General features: G+C 38.2%; 2 protein-coding genes across 3 annotated transcripts; one reads left to right on the top strand and one right to left on the bottom strand.

Moving 5' to 3' along the window:
* Positions 1–88: 88 nt before the first annotated feature.
* Positions 89–8344, bottom strand: ube2na (ubiquitin-conjugating enzyme E2Na). The gene is made up of 4 exons (XM_079621111.1): positions 8184–8344; positions 3933–4179; positions 2586–2726; positions 89–1307 (listed from the first exon to the last, which is right to left on the bottom strand). The coding sequence occupies exons 1-4, from the start codon at positions 8211–8213 to the stop codon at positions 1261–1263; spliced, it is 465 nt and encodes a 154-aa protein (XP_079477237.1). The 5' UTR covers positions 8214–8344; the 3' UTR covers positions 89–1260.
* Positions 8331–12721, top strand: c1qtnf13 (C1q and TNF related 13). 2 transcript variants are annotated; one of them, XM_079621109.1, is made up of 3 exons: positions 8331–8644; positions 8892–8968; positions 11113–12721. In XM_079621109.1, the coding sequence occupies exons 2-3, from the start codon at positions 8941–8943 to the stop codon at positions 12192–12194; spliced, it is 1110 nt and encodes a 369-aa protein (XP_079477235.1). In that variant the 5' UTR covers positions 8331–8644; positions 8892–8940; the 3' UTR covers positions 12195–12721. The 2 variants fall into 2 exon arrangements, with proteins under 2 accessions (XP_079477235.1, XP_079477236.1); XM_079621110.1 differs by having other exon boundaries at positions 8345–8644; positions 11116–12718.
* Positions 12722–14930: the final 2209 nt, after the last annotated feature.

Raw genomic sequence — 14930 nt, 5'->3', positions numbered from 1 at the left:
AGGAGAACAGCGTAAGAAAAAACAAATGAGCAGTTAACCTGCTTGTCATTCTCAGAAATGTAATAAAAAGCACCACATAAATATTTCTTATTAATCAACAGATTTTATTTACAGAAAGAACAGAAATATGTGTGTGGACTGTTGTCATCACATTTTATAAAGTAGGATTTTTTTCCCCTTTCTATAGAAAGCAGGAATTTACAAACAGATGTGAAGTTGACATTTTAACCAAAGACCAATCGAAGAAATTGAGACAAAGCCTTTATTGATCTTTTGCAATGTTTCTGCAAACATTCCCACCCCTCATCCCTTTACTAAAATCGTACTATTTATCATTCATCTCCAGTCCCCTGCAACCTTGGCGTTTCAAAATGAATGCTGAAGGGAAGAAACAGACATATGAATCTCAATGCACTGGACTGTGATGGACACAAGAATAAAAGCACGCAATGTAGTTTCAAGAGTGCAATTAGTACAGCGATGGCGAGATAGATAAAACAAAACACTAAAAACCGGATATGATAACAGAATTGTTATACTGAAGAAATATTACGCAAAATCTCCCTTCTCTCTAGGCTCTACCTTACCCATAAAGTCCAGAACAAATTCTACATTAGGGTTTATATCTTCAACAGTTTCTGTGATGGTGGAAAGACTTTTCAGTTGTACCATTTCCAAGGTGTAATTACTGTTTGCACGTGGTTTAAATCTTGCGTCTCTTTTCCGGTTTAAAGAACCTATACTTTTTTGCTAGGTTTTTTTCTACGAGGGTAGGTCTGGCAAGTGTTCTAAACAGGGGCTAGTCTGCTGCTCCTCATTAACAAAGAGCAATGAGAAAAAGAAAAAAAAGGGTTAAAAGAAATGTAAAAAGTTACCCCCCCCCAAAAAAAAAAATGCAATGGGACAGACCAAATGACAGTCAGTTTTAATGCACGCTTCATAGCAGAAGTCTGTGGCTACCTCCCCAACCACTGTAAAAGAAAGCCGTATGAGTAGATCATCTGCCCATGCATCAGAACAGCAGTGAATCAGGACAAAGACGTGTTTTTTTTTTTTTTTACTAATGTGCATTTAAATCACAAATTGTCTGAAGTTTTCTGTTTACTTTTGTTAATATATTCTTTTCAGTTTATCTTTTTTTTTTTTTTTCCCTAAGACTGTGTCCTTTACATGAAAATGAATAGGTCTTGGCAGAACATGGAGTTGTTCACTCTTGACTTCCATTTTTTTCTCTCTCTCTTTTTGTGCCCCCAAACAATCCTAGACTTCAATATTGTTTCCGGCATAAAGCCTGGTCCATGTTCGAGCTGAAAAAGACAAACAAATGCAGAGTTAATACACCCCCACTCTGTAGAGAGAAATTACTTGGTATCTTCAGCACAAAACTGACTTAAACTACAGTTGTGTGAATAAAAAGGCTGTGGATTTTCTCTAATTGGCAATAGCCAAAAAATGTACTTCAAAGACAACTACATGAAAATAACTATTCTGCATTATCCTTTGCGACAGAAAGATTATCAATAGCCGCTTTCCATCATCAGGCCAGTGAGAGCCAGGACTAACAGCGTGCCGGCGGGGCCAATAGCCTCAAGGCTAAAATTAAGCTGCGTTTCCACTGTCAGGCCAGTCGCCCCCCAGAGCTACCCTGAAACCCACCTCCACAGAATGACGTCACATCTAGCTCACTGAAAACTACATAGGAAGAGAACATACTTATTCTGTCGCACCTGCTTCCCATTTATTTGTTCACGTCACATTTCTTAAGAAAGAATGAGCATTTCTATTAACATCCCATTAAATTATGTGAAATTATAAATTATTATACCTCTAAGGAGGTTGAAAAGATCTCTCCTGTCTCACTATACCGTTATCCTTTCAGCCAGAGCAACCGAGGGAGCTCGCGGACAGAAAACAGGAGTTATACGTGTTTTTAACCGGTGAGTAATTTAGAACAAGTCTAAGTTCAAGTCCGGTATCAACAAAGGCACGGGGAAGAGACAGATGAAACATAAAAACCAAATAAATACACAATTATATTATATATGATTATATATAAAAGGTCTCTGGTATTTTCCAGATGTGTGTATTTAGTTTCACAATGGTTAGCATAAGCAGCCTTTAGCATCACATATAAATATATTTCTGCCTCATACAGTGATCAGAATCCTCATCGGATCGCAATCGGACATTATTTCAAACACTCACTGGTGTGTGAAAGGAAGTTTGAGCTGAACATTGTTTTAAATGTTGAGGTTAGCTGGTAACCTGATATGAAAACAGCAGTGTTGACCCTCTCCTTACTCCGCCTTTGTTCATGATCAAGCCCCAGTTGGACCGATTTGGACCAAGGTATTCGGTGGGTCAAAAACCCCTGGCTGTTGGCCCCGAGGAAGCACAGATGAGGCCCGATCAACCCCCGGAAGTGACAGTGGACGCACTAGCACGCTCGTTTTTGTCCCGACAGTGGAAACACGGCTAATGAAGTAGTGCCACTGGCCTCTTAAAGCTCCCAGAAAGAAACTCTAATTTAAATCAATGTAGAACAAGCGGACAAATCCCTTTAAACACATTTAACCAGCACCCACCTGTCTCTATGGCTTGAGCTTCGTTAGACTTCCACTGCTCTGCGACATCATTTGCTAGAGGATCATCAGGGTTGGGTGCACTTAGTAATGCCTGGATTGATAGCAGCACTGTGCGGATCTGCAAGGCTGGAGACCACTTATCTGTGTGACATCAACAAGAGAAAGAGCATTAGGAGAAAAGTAGCTGCTAGCTTTCATATGCGCTAAGTCTAGCCATGTACAGTTGAGCAGAGGGATCATTCTCTATGGGGTCAAAAGTGTAATCTCCGATCCTCAATCTTCCTACAGAGATTAAATGGGCACATCTTTCACAGTGTGTACATGTCAGGTAAGGGAGCTATAAAATGTAATAGACTCAAACTGCCATTGCTCTGAGGTAAATATAAAATGAGTCTTTTCCAGACATCATAACTTATTAATTTTTCTCCCATACTCTCTAAGGACAAGATCATAATGTCCCTTATTTTAATAGTACATTTTATCGCCTACTTCACCTAAATGGGGGTGAAAAGACAAGACATCATTTAACATTTCTACTGTCCAACATTTCGCCAGTACTAGCACAGACTTCAGAAATAAATACATACTTTGAATAAAAATGTTAAATATGTTCTTATAAATGCATGTGTTTATTTTTGGCAATCTTCTGCTTCTCCCATTTTCTGTGCTCTCTCTCTCTATATATGGGCATCAAACATAAACAATCATATGACAATTAATGATAAATATTGATATTGTAATATCTAGCATTCTCACTGATAAATGAATTGACAATAAGCCATTACTCCAGTCTTCAGTGTCACATGATCCTTCAGAAATCATTCTAATATGCTGATCTGGTGCTCTGGTCAAGAAACATTTCTTATTATTATCATCAATGTTGAAAACAGTTTTGCTGCTTAATATTTTTGTTGAAACCATGATACATACGTTTCACAATTCTTTGATGAATACAAAGCAGTGCTTAAGATTTTTTGTGAACCCCTCGATACAGTTTCAGGATTCTTTGATGAATAGAAAGAGAAAATCTTGAAATAGAAATCTTTTGTAACATTGTAAATGTCTTTACTGTTATGTTTGGTCAATGTGATGCATCCTTGCTGAATAAAAATTAATTCTGCATGACATGTTAGTAAAAGGCCCTTCAGAATGAATAAATGATAACTGACTAATGGAAAATCTAGTGATCTTCTCAGACTAATTTCAAAGTGTAAATATTGCTATTTAAAAAAATAATGGCATTCAATTACAACAGAATTAAAGCATTAAACTCTTAATCATGTTTAGGTCATGATGAGTTTAATCTGTTAATAAAGTTTTAGACGGTGGAATAAAATGGTCTCTCACCTTTCAAAATATCTAGACATATTCTTCCCAGCTTGTCTACATTAGGGTGATATATTTTGGTCATGAAGCGTACTTTCGGAGCTGCCATGGGATATTCTTCAGGAAGAAAGAGTTCAAGTTTAAAAGTTCCCCCCTCAAAGGGAGAGTCTTGAGGTCCGGCGATGACCACGTGGAAGTAGCGAGCGTTCCCCTCATCTGGCTCTGCCTTTATACCTGGCACCGGCTCTGCCAACAAACGCTGTGTTTCCTACACACACACGCATGGATACAAGATCAATTAGGCTGGCTGGAACATAAGGCATCTCTACACACTCAGCTGATTAGCCAAAGCACTGGCAGTGAGACGGTCGAGTACACGGGAGTAAACAAAACAGTAGAAAGAGCCAACATATAATGTACACAGTGACAACAGAATCTTGTCTTTGAAAAAACTATTATTTCACCTTGTTACCTTGCACAATGGCTATGTAACAAAAGACAAATTGTCCTGCATCAACAACATTCCAATGGCAAATAAACCTGTACAGCAAAGTGGACTGACAAGTCATGAATCATTTTAGGTTAATCATTTTATGAATACTTTTTTAAAAATTAGATATTGGTATGGCCAGGCCCACATAGACTTTCAGCACTGATTTTTGGTCCTACATTCTTATTTGGAGACAAAACTATTTAAAAGAATTATATTTCAAATAAATTCTATTATTTTGGATGTTCTATTAGGCCAAAATCCTGAAAGAAAAAAAAGATCATAACTGTCAACATTGATAAAAATAAGAAATGTTTCTTATGCAGCAAATCAGCCAATTAGAAATTATTTCTGAAGGATCATGTGACACTAAAGACTTGAGTAAGGATGTTGAAAATTCAGCTTTGTCATCACAGGAATAAATGATATCTTAAATGTAATTATTTCACAATAATAATGCTTTTACTGTATTTTGATCATATAAATGCAGCCTTTTAGCGCATAAGAGACTTCTTTCAAAAAAAGTTTGAAAGAAAACCCTTACTGACCCCAAACTTTCGTGTTAACAACCATAAAAAATAGGAAAAGTTCATTTCAACAAAAATTTCAACTAAGTCACAAACTTTATGTGTGCTTAAATATAGAAACCAATGTCAGAACTACAATATTTACAGATAATACAGTATCCTTAACCTTCAGTAGGGCAGAGGACGATCTTACATCACAAATGTCTCTGATTAGACACTATAGCCTAAATGTTTTCAGTAAACACTCTTAGTTGGCACCACATTAGAAAACACAGTATCTTGCCATTTCAATATCAAGCACGGTTTTACATCTTTTTATTCCATGATCAGTCTTGATGCAGTCCTTTATCTGCATCTTGCACTGCTCGATGACATTATCGAGTAATCTCAAAAAATACAACAGTTTAAGGGTTAAACTGACAGCCATTACGAGCCAATCTAGACAGACACTTTGCATTGAGTTAGAGAGAAAAACAGGACTGACCCTGACAGTCTTCTGGAAACACACACCCATATGACTAATGAGAATCTGATATCACCTGTGGAATGCTCGAGTCTGGAGACGTTGTTCATCTGAGAACTGCTGTACTATGCTGCACTACATAGAACTCATGCCAAAAAGTGGATCTTACAATCTCAGTGTTATAAACCCATGTTCAAAAGCTACCACACCTGTTCTGCACCCTGGTTCAAAAAAGGAGAGTTCTTTGGCCATATGATAATGATGAACCTGTAAAACAAGACTCTTCTATTTCCAGTATTTCAAGATCCTTTTACTGGTTTTAATCCTGATACTGGTTAATAAAAGCTGTCATATACAATTAAAAATCGATTAAACAACCAAGAAAGATCTAATGGGGTTGGACTTTTTTTTATGTTTTTGAAATTTGAATTGAAAATAATTTCTGTTTAAATAGATCTTAAAATGTTTTTTCCTGTGATGACAAAGCTGAATTTCCAGCATTATTATTACTCTAGTTTTCAGTGTCACGTGATCCTTCAGAAATCATTCTAATATGTTGATATACATTTTTTATCATCATCATCAACAAACAAGTTTTCAGGAATCTTTGATGAATAGAAAGTTCAAAAGAACAACGTTTAATTGAAATAGAAATCGTTTGTAATATTATATATCTTACAATATAGCGCAATCATGTAAGGAATAATGAGCATTAATCAATTAATGCCTGACCGCATGATCAGGACCTTAATGTGACGATCTAGAGGGGTTTATTGTGTGATAATGACTCTCAAACTGTTTATCATCGCATTCATTACATTACTTTGATCCTTTAACCTAGCATATACATTGTGGTCAGAATGAAATTCCTCGCATGTTTCAGATATCCTACAGACAAAACCATGCTGAGCAAACACAGACAAGAGAGGGGCTCCCTGTCATGGTCTCATGCTTGGGGAACAGGCCATCAACGATTCATTCCTATCCCCGAGTTCATTTCACACGCAAACCTACTGCAAATGTTTCAATGTCTTATTCAGAGGACGGTGCAAATAAAAGAAAGTTTCCTCCATGTGGTCAAACATTCCTGGAAGTGCTCGACATATAGGCTAAGCATTAATTACTGGACAACAGAATAGGGCTGCTAAACGATTAATCGTGATTAATCACATCCAAAATAAAAGTTTGTGTTTACATAATAAATGTGCTTGTACTGTGTATAATTATTTTATTTATATATAAACACTCACACACACACGCTTGTATATATTTAAGAAATATTTGCATGTATATACTGTATATAGATATAATTTATATTATATATAAATAACAAATTTGTCTTAAATATATACATGCACGTGTGTGTAGTATTTATATATATTCAAAATATTTATACACCGTACTACACACACATTTATTATGTAAACAACATTTTTATTTTGGATGCGATTAATCAAGATTAATCTTTTCACAGCCCTACAACAGAAGTAGTGGACAACGCAAAGCAAGAAACCTTCTTGATAATATACACAAAAGATGAAGCACCAATGATATACCCAGAACCTAATCTATTTAATCTCAATAAAATGCGGAAATATAGGCATTTAAGACTCACGGTAGCACTTTATTTTACAGGCCTGTTACGCATTTATACAATGTATTATAGTTGTTACAATAACTGGGTAATAACTAGTAGGCACTAACCATGAACCTAAACTTAACCCATGTAGTAGTAACCTTATATTACCCAGTACTTTCTTAAGTACACTGATACATGTAAGTGCAAATACTGTACAATAAAATGAAACTAGACTCAAAAGTTGTGATTTTCATCGGATTAAGCCATTTACGTCATTTCACTAATAGCCATAAATCTGTTCATCCGAGTTATTTTCCTTGAAAGTGAATGGAGACTTTCATTCTGTCTAACCTTCCGCGTTCTAGACTGACATAAATCATTTGTTTTTGGTATGCAACACCATAAGTTAATAAACGATGACGATTTTAATATGAATTTTGGATGAACTGTCGCTTTACTCCAACGTTACAAATGTTGAAATGTTCCGTAAGAATAAACAACAGCTCTCATTTAGGATGGGCCGTTCTTTAATTAATGTTTTTCATAATTACCTCATGTTATGTTTTATTTGACATTTCTGCTGTTTGGGGCCTGTAGTCATTAGCTCGTTTAGCAGGAGCATCGCAACAGCTTCCTTAGCCAACAGGAAGCGAGCGAGACAAATTATTTTGCAAATGATCGTGCCTTAAATGGCCAGATAGATATCACACATGCCGTAAAAAGGGTATACATATATAATCTATATGTGAAATCGTTGTGAAAATAATCGTGACTGCTTAAATCGGATTATATTGCTAAATTGTTACGCCTAGCTAGCCGTCACTGGAGCTGTTAGCAGTCTCGCGAGCTCACACACACAACAGCTCGAGCTTAAGCAATGAATGGCTGCGAGCGAGCCACTCTCATTTAGACTTCAGTTAGTATGGGAATGTTTGTCATTTCTTAATGCTTTTGATTCACTGCCCCAAATAGTAATGAATAAGACACAGGCCCTCCGCCATTTTTCACAGCGGTGAATGTATTTTTAACCCACCCATATTCGGGATACGACTGAATGTACCGAAACGGAAGTAGCTAACAAATACAGTGCCAAACGCTAAGCCAGCTGTCGCTTCTCTTTGGCTGATAATTACAATGATATTTGAGGATTTTGTGGAGTTATGATTCAAATAGATAGACTAAAAATGTGCAGTGTGTCTCACTTCACGATTACCTTAATGATCCTGCGGGGCAACCCTGCCATCTTGTCTTGAATGCGGATTTTAGCTTTGACTCGGTGCTGCTTACTTCGTTTGCATTGACGGCGGAGACGCAGTGCACACACGCCTTCCGGCGCGTTGCGTCTAGACGCACGCGGAAACGTGCGCACTTGATGATGATGACGATGTTATCGAAGTTGTCGTTTTGGATTGAGGGAAAGCTGTTTCTTTCACCGAAAAACACACTTGATTGAAGTTTTTAATCCAGAAAAGCGTGTTTCCACGGAATAGAAAATTAAAAAGAAAAAGTTACCACACAACATTTTTGAATTTTGTTAGATCACAAGTCTTGACTTTTTTTTCTTTCTTTTTTTAAGATATAAAGGTGAACATTTCGAAATGAGCACTTTTAAGAAATATTATTCTATAGGTCTATAATGAAGCACACTGTAAAAAAAAATCATGTAAAAAAAAGGTAATTTTCTGTGGGGAGAACTCTCTCTCTCTCTCTCTCTCTCTCTCTCTCTCTCTCTCTCTCTCTCTCTCTCTCTCTCTCTCTCTCTCTCTCTCTCTCCCTCTATCTCTCTCTCTCCCTCTCTCTCTCACACACACACACACACACACACTCTTTCCCCTAATACCTCTTTCATTTGAACATGGGAGGCATTAGTTTTCGGTGAGAGTAGATGCCATACAGAATTAACTTTTGGACCTCTTCACAGCGGTGTACAAACTGAGGCTTAAGAGACAAGGGAGCAGGTCATCACAGAAATGAAGTTTCTTCAGATACTTAGACCAGGTATGAAAACTGTGTTAGCTTAAAAAAAACCTTTTCTTATTGTTTTTAATCAGTGTGATTTATGCTCAAATATTGTGTTACAGTAATTGTAGACAATAATAACTGTTTTTATTTTTGTTGTTTTAATCTACAGTGCATTCTACAAAGTCATATTTCATTTATATTGAATAACAGAACCTGTTTAATAACACCTGTTTAATATAGCAATTCCCATGATTCACAAAACCTAAAACTTTAAGATTGATAGGCCTATTTTTATGTAATGCTCTACATGTGTATTATATTAATAAGCATTCATATTTATTTACATTATGTTTATACGCATTTATATATCAAAATATGTTCAAATGAAACGAGTAGATCTTAAATGGTAAGACTTAGTCAGACTCTGAGAGTATTTTTATATCTAAAAAACTCTTAACATTAAAGTTTTAGTTTGATATTTAATGACTTGTCCAAATCTTATGATAACTGATTTATATAAAACAATCTAGTCTATTTTAATTATGTTTAGAGTGCACATGCACTGAAGTGTTAAAGGAATATTTGTCATTATTATAATTATTACTTTACACTTACAAACAAGTATAAATAATAAAAGTGCTAATATAAAAAAGTATGTACAGGGGAGCATCACATGATGATAATAATTGTGGGAATTCTTGGCTAAACCTTTCCTGATTGTCAACCTGAGTTATTTTGACAGTAAGTCAAAACGAGAGGAAATACCAGTGACCCCTTGTTCACTAATTGGCCCTTAATGTGTCTTATTGTGGTCTTCGGTGTCTTCCTTATCTGTTACTAACTGACCAGGTCTTCACTTGACCATGAAGTCTCCCATGGATCTGCACCCGTGACATGTTTCAATTCTCCCTCCCAAATATGCCTTTGTTCCAGCACATAGGAGGAGATGAACCAACGTCTAATCTATTGCCTTTTCCCGGTGCACACTGTGAACAGACAATGCCAGCCGAATTAGAGGGACTACTGCTTCCACTGAGCACTTGATATGAACGGCAGAATCCATTCTGACAGCGCTAAACCTAACTTCCTAGCACGTTTATATGGCATTTTAACCAGTTCATTACACATTTAGTATGCCAGAAGTGCAGGACTTTGATGTTGTTTTTTCGAGTGATTAAAAGTGAAAAAAGATTAGATCCCTTTCCTTACTTAGGTGAACAGGAGACAAAAAGGATAACTTTTTAAAAAGGAATGTACTAGGCTATATTTTGTTTTGATAATATTTACTCTTTAATAGTTTGTATTTTGAGGGGATTTTATTGTAGCTACTTGACAACACACCTCTAAATTATGCACATTTATTTCTACATAAAATAATTATAATATTTATTAATTTAATTATTAATAAAATGTAATTATTTTATTACATTTAATTTAAATTAATAGAGAGTTTAAGTGGAAAAATAGAGCATGAGTTATTTAAAATATAATGCACGACAGAAGGCAGATTGGTGCAATGATGGGAGAATGACAGAAAATCATGTCATACTACGGTGCAACCACTAGATGTCTGATATATATTTGGCTGGGTATTCCCCATTGTTTGGGCATTTTTAGACATGACTTACTATTATTAGGTTTTCCCTTTTGGATATATACCGGTACTTAGACAATATCAAATACTACTTTATCATGGCTGATTTGTAGAGAGTACCACAGAAAATTGCTTTGTATTTTCGTATTTTTTATGAATTTCCCCATTCATTTCTTATGGCTGTCATTTTTAACTGAACCAAATGTGGCTATTTTTTTTAAAGACAAGCCTTTTCTAATCAGATCCACATTTTTGTGTGTTCATATAGCGAGTGCCCTAAAAGGCACCAAGTTTCATATAATTCCGATAAAGTGAAAAAATGTCGACTAAAGACCACCAGAGTTAAAACATCCCTTTAACACCCATTAATCACAGAATTAAAAGAATTCAAGGAAAATGTTTGATTTTAAAGTATTATACAGCATTGAAGATTTCAATTTGTACCTTTGGTGCAAAATACATAATGGCACACTAATATATTTTTTAATAATTACTTGGAGTTGTTTGAGAACTGTTTTTTACGTTTTCAACAGTGCCAAGAAGTGACATTGAAGACTTTTGATAACGATAATGTATTTTTCGACAGCAGCTGGCGTGACATTATGGAGACCAAGCAGTGGTGTGTCCTGTTTACTTGGGCTGGTCACATGTCTGGGCTGTGTAGCATCCCTCAACATCCCCCCAATGACTCCAGGCCCGCGCTCTGCCTTTTCCGCCACACGTAGCAGCAGCGTGTTGGGTGGCAATCAGCGGGTCGTGACCTTTGACCGCCTTCTCGTCAACATCGGTGATGACTTCAACCCAGATACAGGCGGTTTCCGATGCCGCCTGCCTGGTGCATACTACTTCTCGTTCACCGTGGGAAAGTTTCCCAAGAAGATGCTGTCCGTCATGCTGGTGAAGAACGGGATGGAGGTGCAGGCCATCGCGTACGACGGATACCGGAACCAGGGTCGCAAGGTGCAGAGCCAGAGCGTGATGGTCAGTCTGAAGCCCATGGATACGGTCTACCTTCTGCTTCAGGAGAATCCCGACTACGCCATCTACAGCAACGCTGGACCATACATCACATTTAGCGGTTATCTCGTCTACCCAGACTCCACGTCATCTGTTGGATATCTCAATAACCACCTATCTCCTCCAGGCCTCCATATTCCAGGTTGTCCTCCCCCGATTGATGCCCATTATGACTGGAGAAGAACAACCATTGAGGAACCACGTTCTGCGTTTTCAGTGGCAAGAACATCATCAGCGCTGGGTGAAAGCAGAGGGCATCGGGAAAGAGAAGCTCTCACGTTTGACGTGGAATACGTTAACATAGGCGGCCACTTTAACAAAACTTCTGGACGTTTCACCTGCCACTTCCCCGGTGCGTACTTCTTCGCATTTACTGTGGGGAAACACCCTCGTCGGGCGTTGTCGGTGAAGCTGATGATGGGCAGAGGGGAGGTGCGGGCCATGGTGTTCGACGAGGACTTGTCGCGGAGGAGAGAGATGCAGAGTCAGAGTCTGCTGTTGTCACTGAAAAGAGGAGACAGTGTCTGGCTGTACAGTCAGCAGGATGACGGTTACGCCGTTTACAGCAACCAGGGACGTTACACAACATTCTCTGGATTCCTGGTCTATCCTAATGCCGATTCCATGAACATAGACAGAACTTCCCCCTAAGAACCAGTACTGAATAATTCATAGCTCCGCCTTTAACCGTTTGTTTTTGTACTAAATTTGCCAATACATTCGGTCCTCTAACATAGTGCTATTGTTATGTGCTTTTACACATGTAAATATTGTATACTTTTTTCAGGTAAAACTTAAAGAAATGGCAACAACTTTCATTAATGGCATTAACAAACATTACATTGTATGGTTAGCAGATCACTAGTGAATGTACGTTAAAATGCAATTCATATATTCATGTTTGAATGTAAATGAACTACTGATCTAAGCTTTTCATATTTATTACCTTATTATTGAAAGTTGTAAAGGCTTCCCATTTTTTATATAATTGTTTAGAAAGACATGCTACTGTGACTTTCATATTGTTAGATGCAAAATGCTCTACATAGACATAGTTGGTGCTGATTTTTATTGTACCATTGTATTTACTGTTATTACAAGTGTTAGAAAGTGTCCGAGATCTTTCTCATGGGTATTTTGGATATAAACTAATCTAAATAAACTTTAACTTAACCATGTGTGTGTGTGTGTTCTTCTTACTAGCAGTTTTTTTTAAAAGAGAGAGAAAGAAACACATTCCTAGCACTTATTATATCCAACAGGTGCCCCAAAACTCCCAGTCTTCTCAGAAAGTAAAGCCAATAAGAAAGCACACAAACTGAACTTCTTTTCAATCATATTAAAACGTCCGGAGAGAGACAATTACAAAAAAGAATAGATCATTTTTATTTAAATAGACTACAGTAAATATGTACAAAGAAATCATTTAAAATATTTTTTGTTAATAATTTAACAAGTAACATAATCACCATAAAAGGTCATTTCTAGTAATGCTCATTGTCCAAAGCTTTAGTAGGCATATATAATGTAATATTTAGCAAAAACTACCTGGTATCGGTGATTGATTGTGATTAATCTGATTATTAGTTGGCATATCATCAAGGCCGCCTTAATGCACGGGCTTACCTGGGCTGAAGCCCAGGGGCCTCGCAAGTTTAGGGGCCTCCGATGGTCGGTGGTTTTTTTTTTTTTTTTTTTTTTTTTTTTTTTTTTTTTTTTCGTGTTCAAGGCTCTAAAGCTATTATCTGAATGTCTATAGTTGCTTACAAATAATGTTAGTCAGACTGACAGCTCCCCCGTGACAGGTGAAGTGACAGCCCACCACCAGGGGTGGTCTCCCTTCACTGCGCTACTGGGTCTGTCCGTGTCATTCATTTAGTCGGAAGTTTGAGAGCGGTGATCAGAAAAGAAAAAAAATGAGTCGGAAGTTTGAGAGCGGTGCCCAGAAAAGAAAAAACCTTATTAAGAAGGATTTGCGCGAAAAATGTCTGCTAAGGAGCATCCCAAAGCTCACCGGATTTTTTCAACCAGCTTCTAGTGCTAGTGAAGATGCATCCAGCACCGGAGAAACATCGCTTCACACACCGGAGGCGGAGGGAGCGGAGGAGGTGCAGGCCGCGCCCGCGCCCGCCGCGCCCGCGCCCGCCGCGCCCGCCGCGCCCGCGCCCGCCGCGCAGGCGGACGAGGAACAGCAGGGGACTGCCAGCAGCATCAATAGAGGGGAGGAGGAGCGGGGTGCGGGTGAGTCTCAGAGAGAGGACCAGGCCGCAAACCAGTCAGATGATGATGATGACCCATATAACAGTGACCCGGGCCGCTGGGGAAATAATATTGACCCACAAGTGCGGGCTTATTGGGCGAAAATGGGACCGAAGGACTGTCAAAATAAAAATGCGGACGTGTCAGCATCGGAACGCAAATATAAACAGCAGAGAAGATTTTTCTCAAAAATGCATTTCAAACGCAAACTCAGTAATGGAGAGTTTGTGCCCAGAGAATGGCTCTGTTATTCACCATCAGTAGGTAGTGTGTTTTGTTTTGCATGCAAACTATTTGGCCAGAACAGGGAGAAATCAGCATTTGTGAGTGGGGGTTATTTTGACTGGAAACATGCAAATGATCGCATAGCAGAACATGAAAGCTGCGACATTCACAGAAAAGCCATGATCACTTACATCAGTCAAGCAGCTGACAGGGGAACAGTGGATTCAGAACTAAAAAAACAGTTCAATGAGGAGTGTGAGTACTGGACACAGGTTCTACAGAGAGTTGTTGCTGTTGTGAAGTTTTTGTCGGAACGGGGACTTGCTTTCAGAGGTGACAGCCACAGTTTTGGAGACTCAGATAACGGAAATTATTTGGGGTGCATGGAGCTGATTAGCCAGTTTGATCCTTTTTTAAAGGCTCATATTGACAAATATGGAAACGCTGGCAGAGGAACCCCATCCTACCTCTCCCTGAATGTGTGTGAGGAATTCATACAGCTGATGGGACAGAAGGTGCTCGAGGAAGTAATTAGCAGAGTGAAGCTCGCAAAGTATTTTGCTATCAGTGTGGACTCCACGCCAGATATCACCCACATTGACCAGCTGACTTTCATCTTGCGTTACGTATCACCAGAGGGCTGTATAGAGGAGCGGTTTGTAAAATTCCTCCCTATTGAAAACCACACCGGAGAAGCACTGTTCAACTCTGTTATTAGTGTTTTAGAGGAGATGGGCATTGACATTATTAACTGTAGAGGACAATGTTATGACAATGCTAATAATATGTCAGGAGCCTACAAAGGCGTGCAGGCCCGCATCAAGCAGATCAGCTCGTTGGCACAGTGGGTACCCTGTGCAGCACATACCCTAAACCTGGTGGGGGTCAACAGTGTGAACTGCT

Source organism: Phoxinus phoxinus (genome assembly GCF_949152265.1).
Source record: "Phoxinus phoxinus genome assembly, chromosome: 8".
In the NCBI taxonomy this organism is placed as follows: Eukaryota; Metazoa; Chordata; class Actinopteri; order Cypriniformes; family Leuciscidae; genus Phoxinus; species Phoxinus phoxinus.
This window is presented reverse-complemented; position numbering and strand designations above follow the sequence as displayed.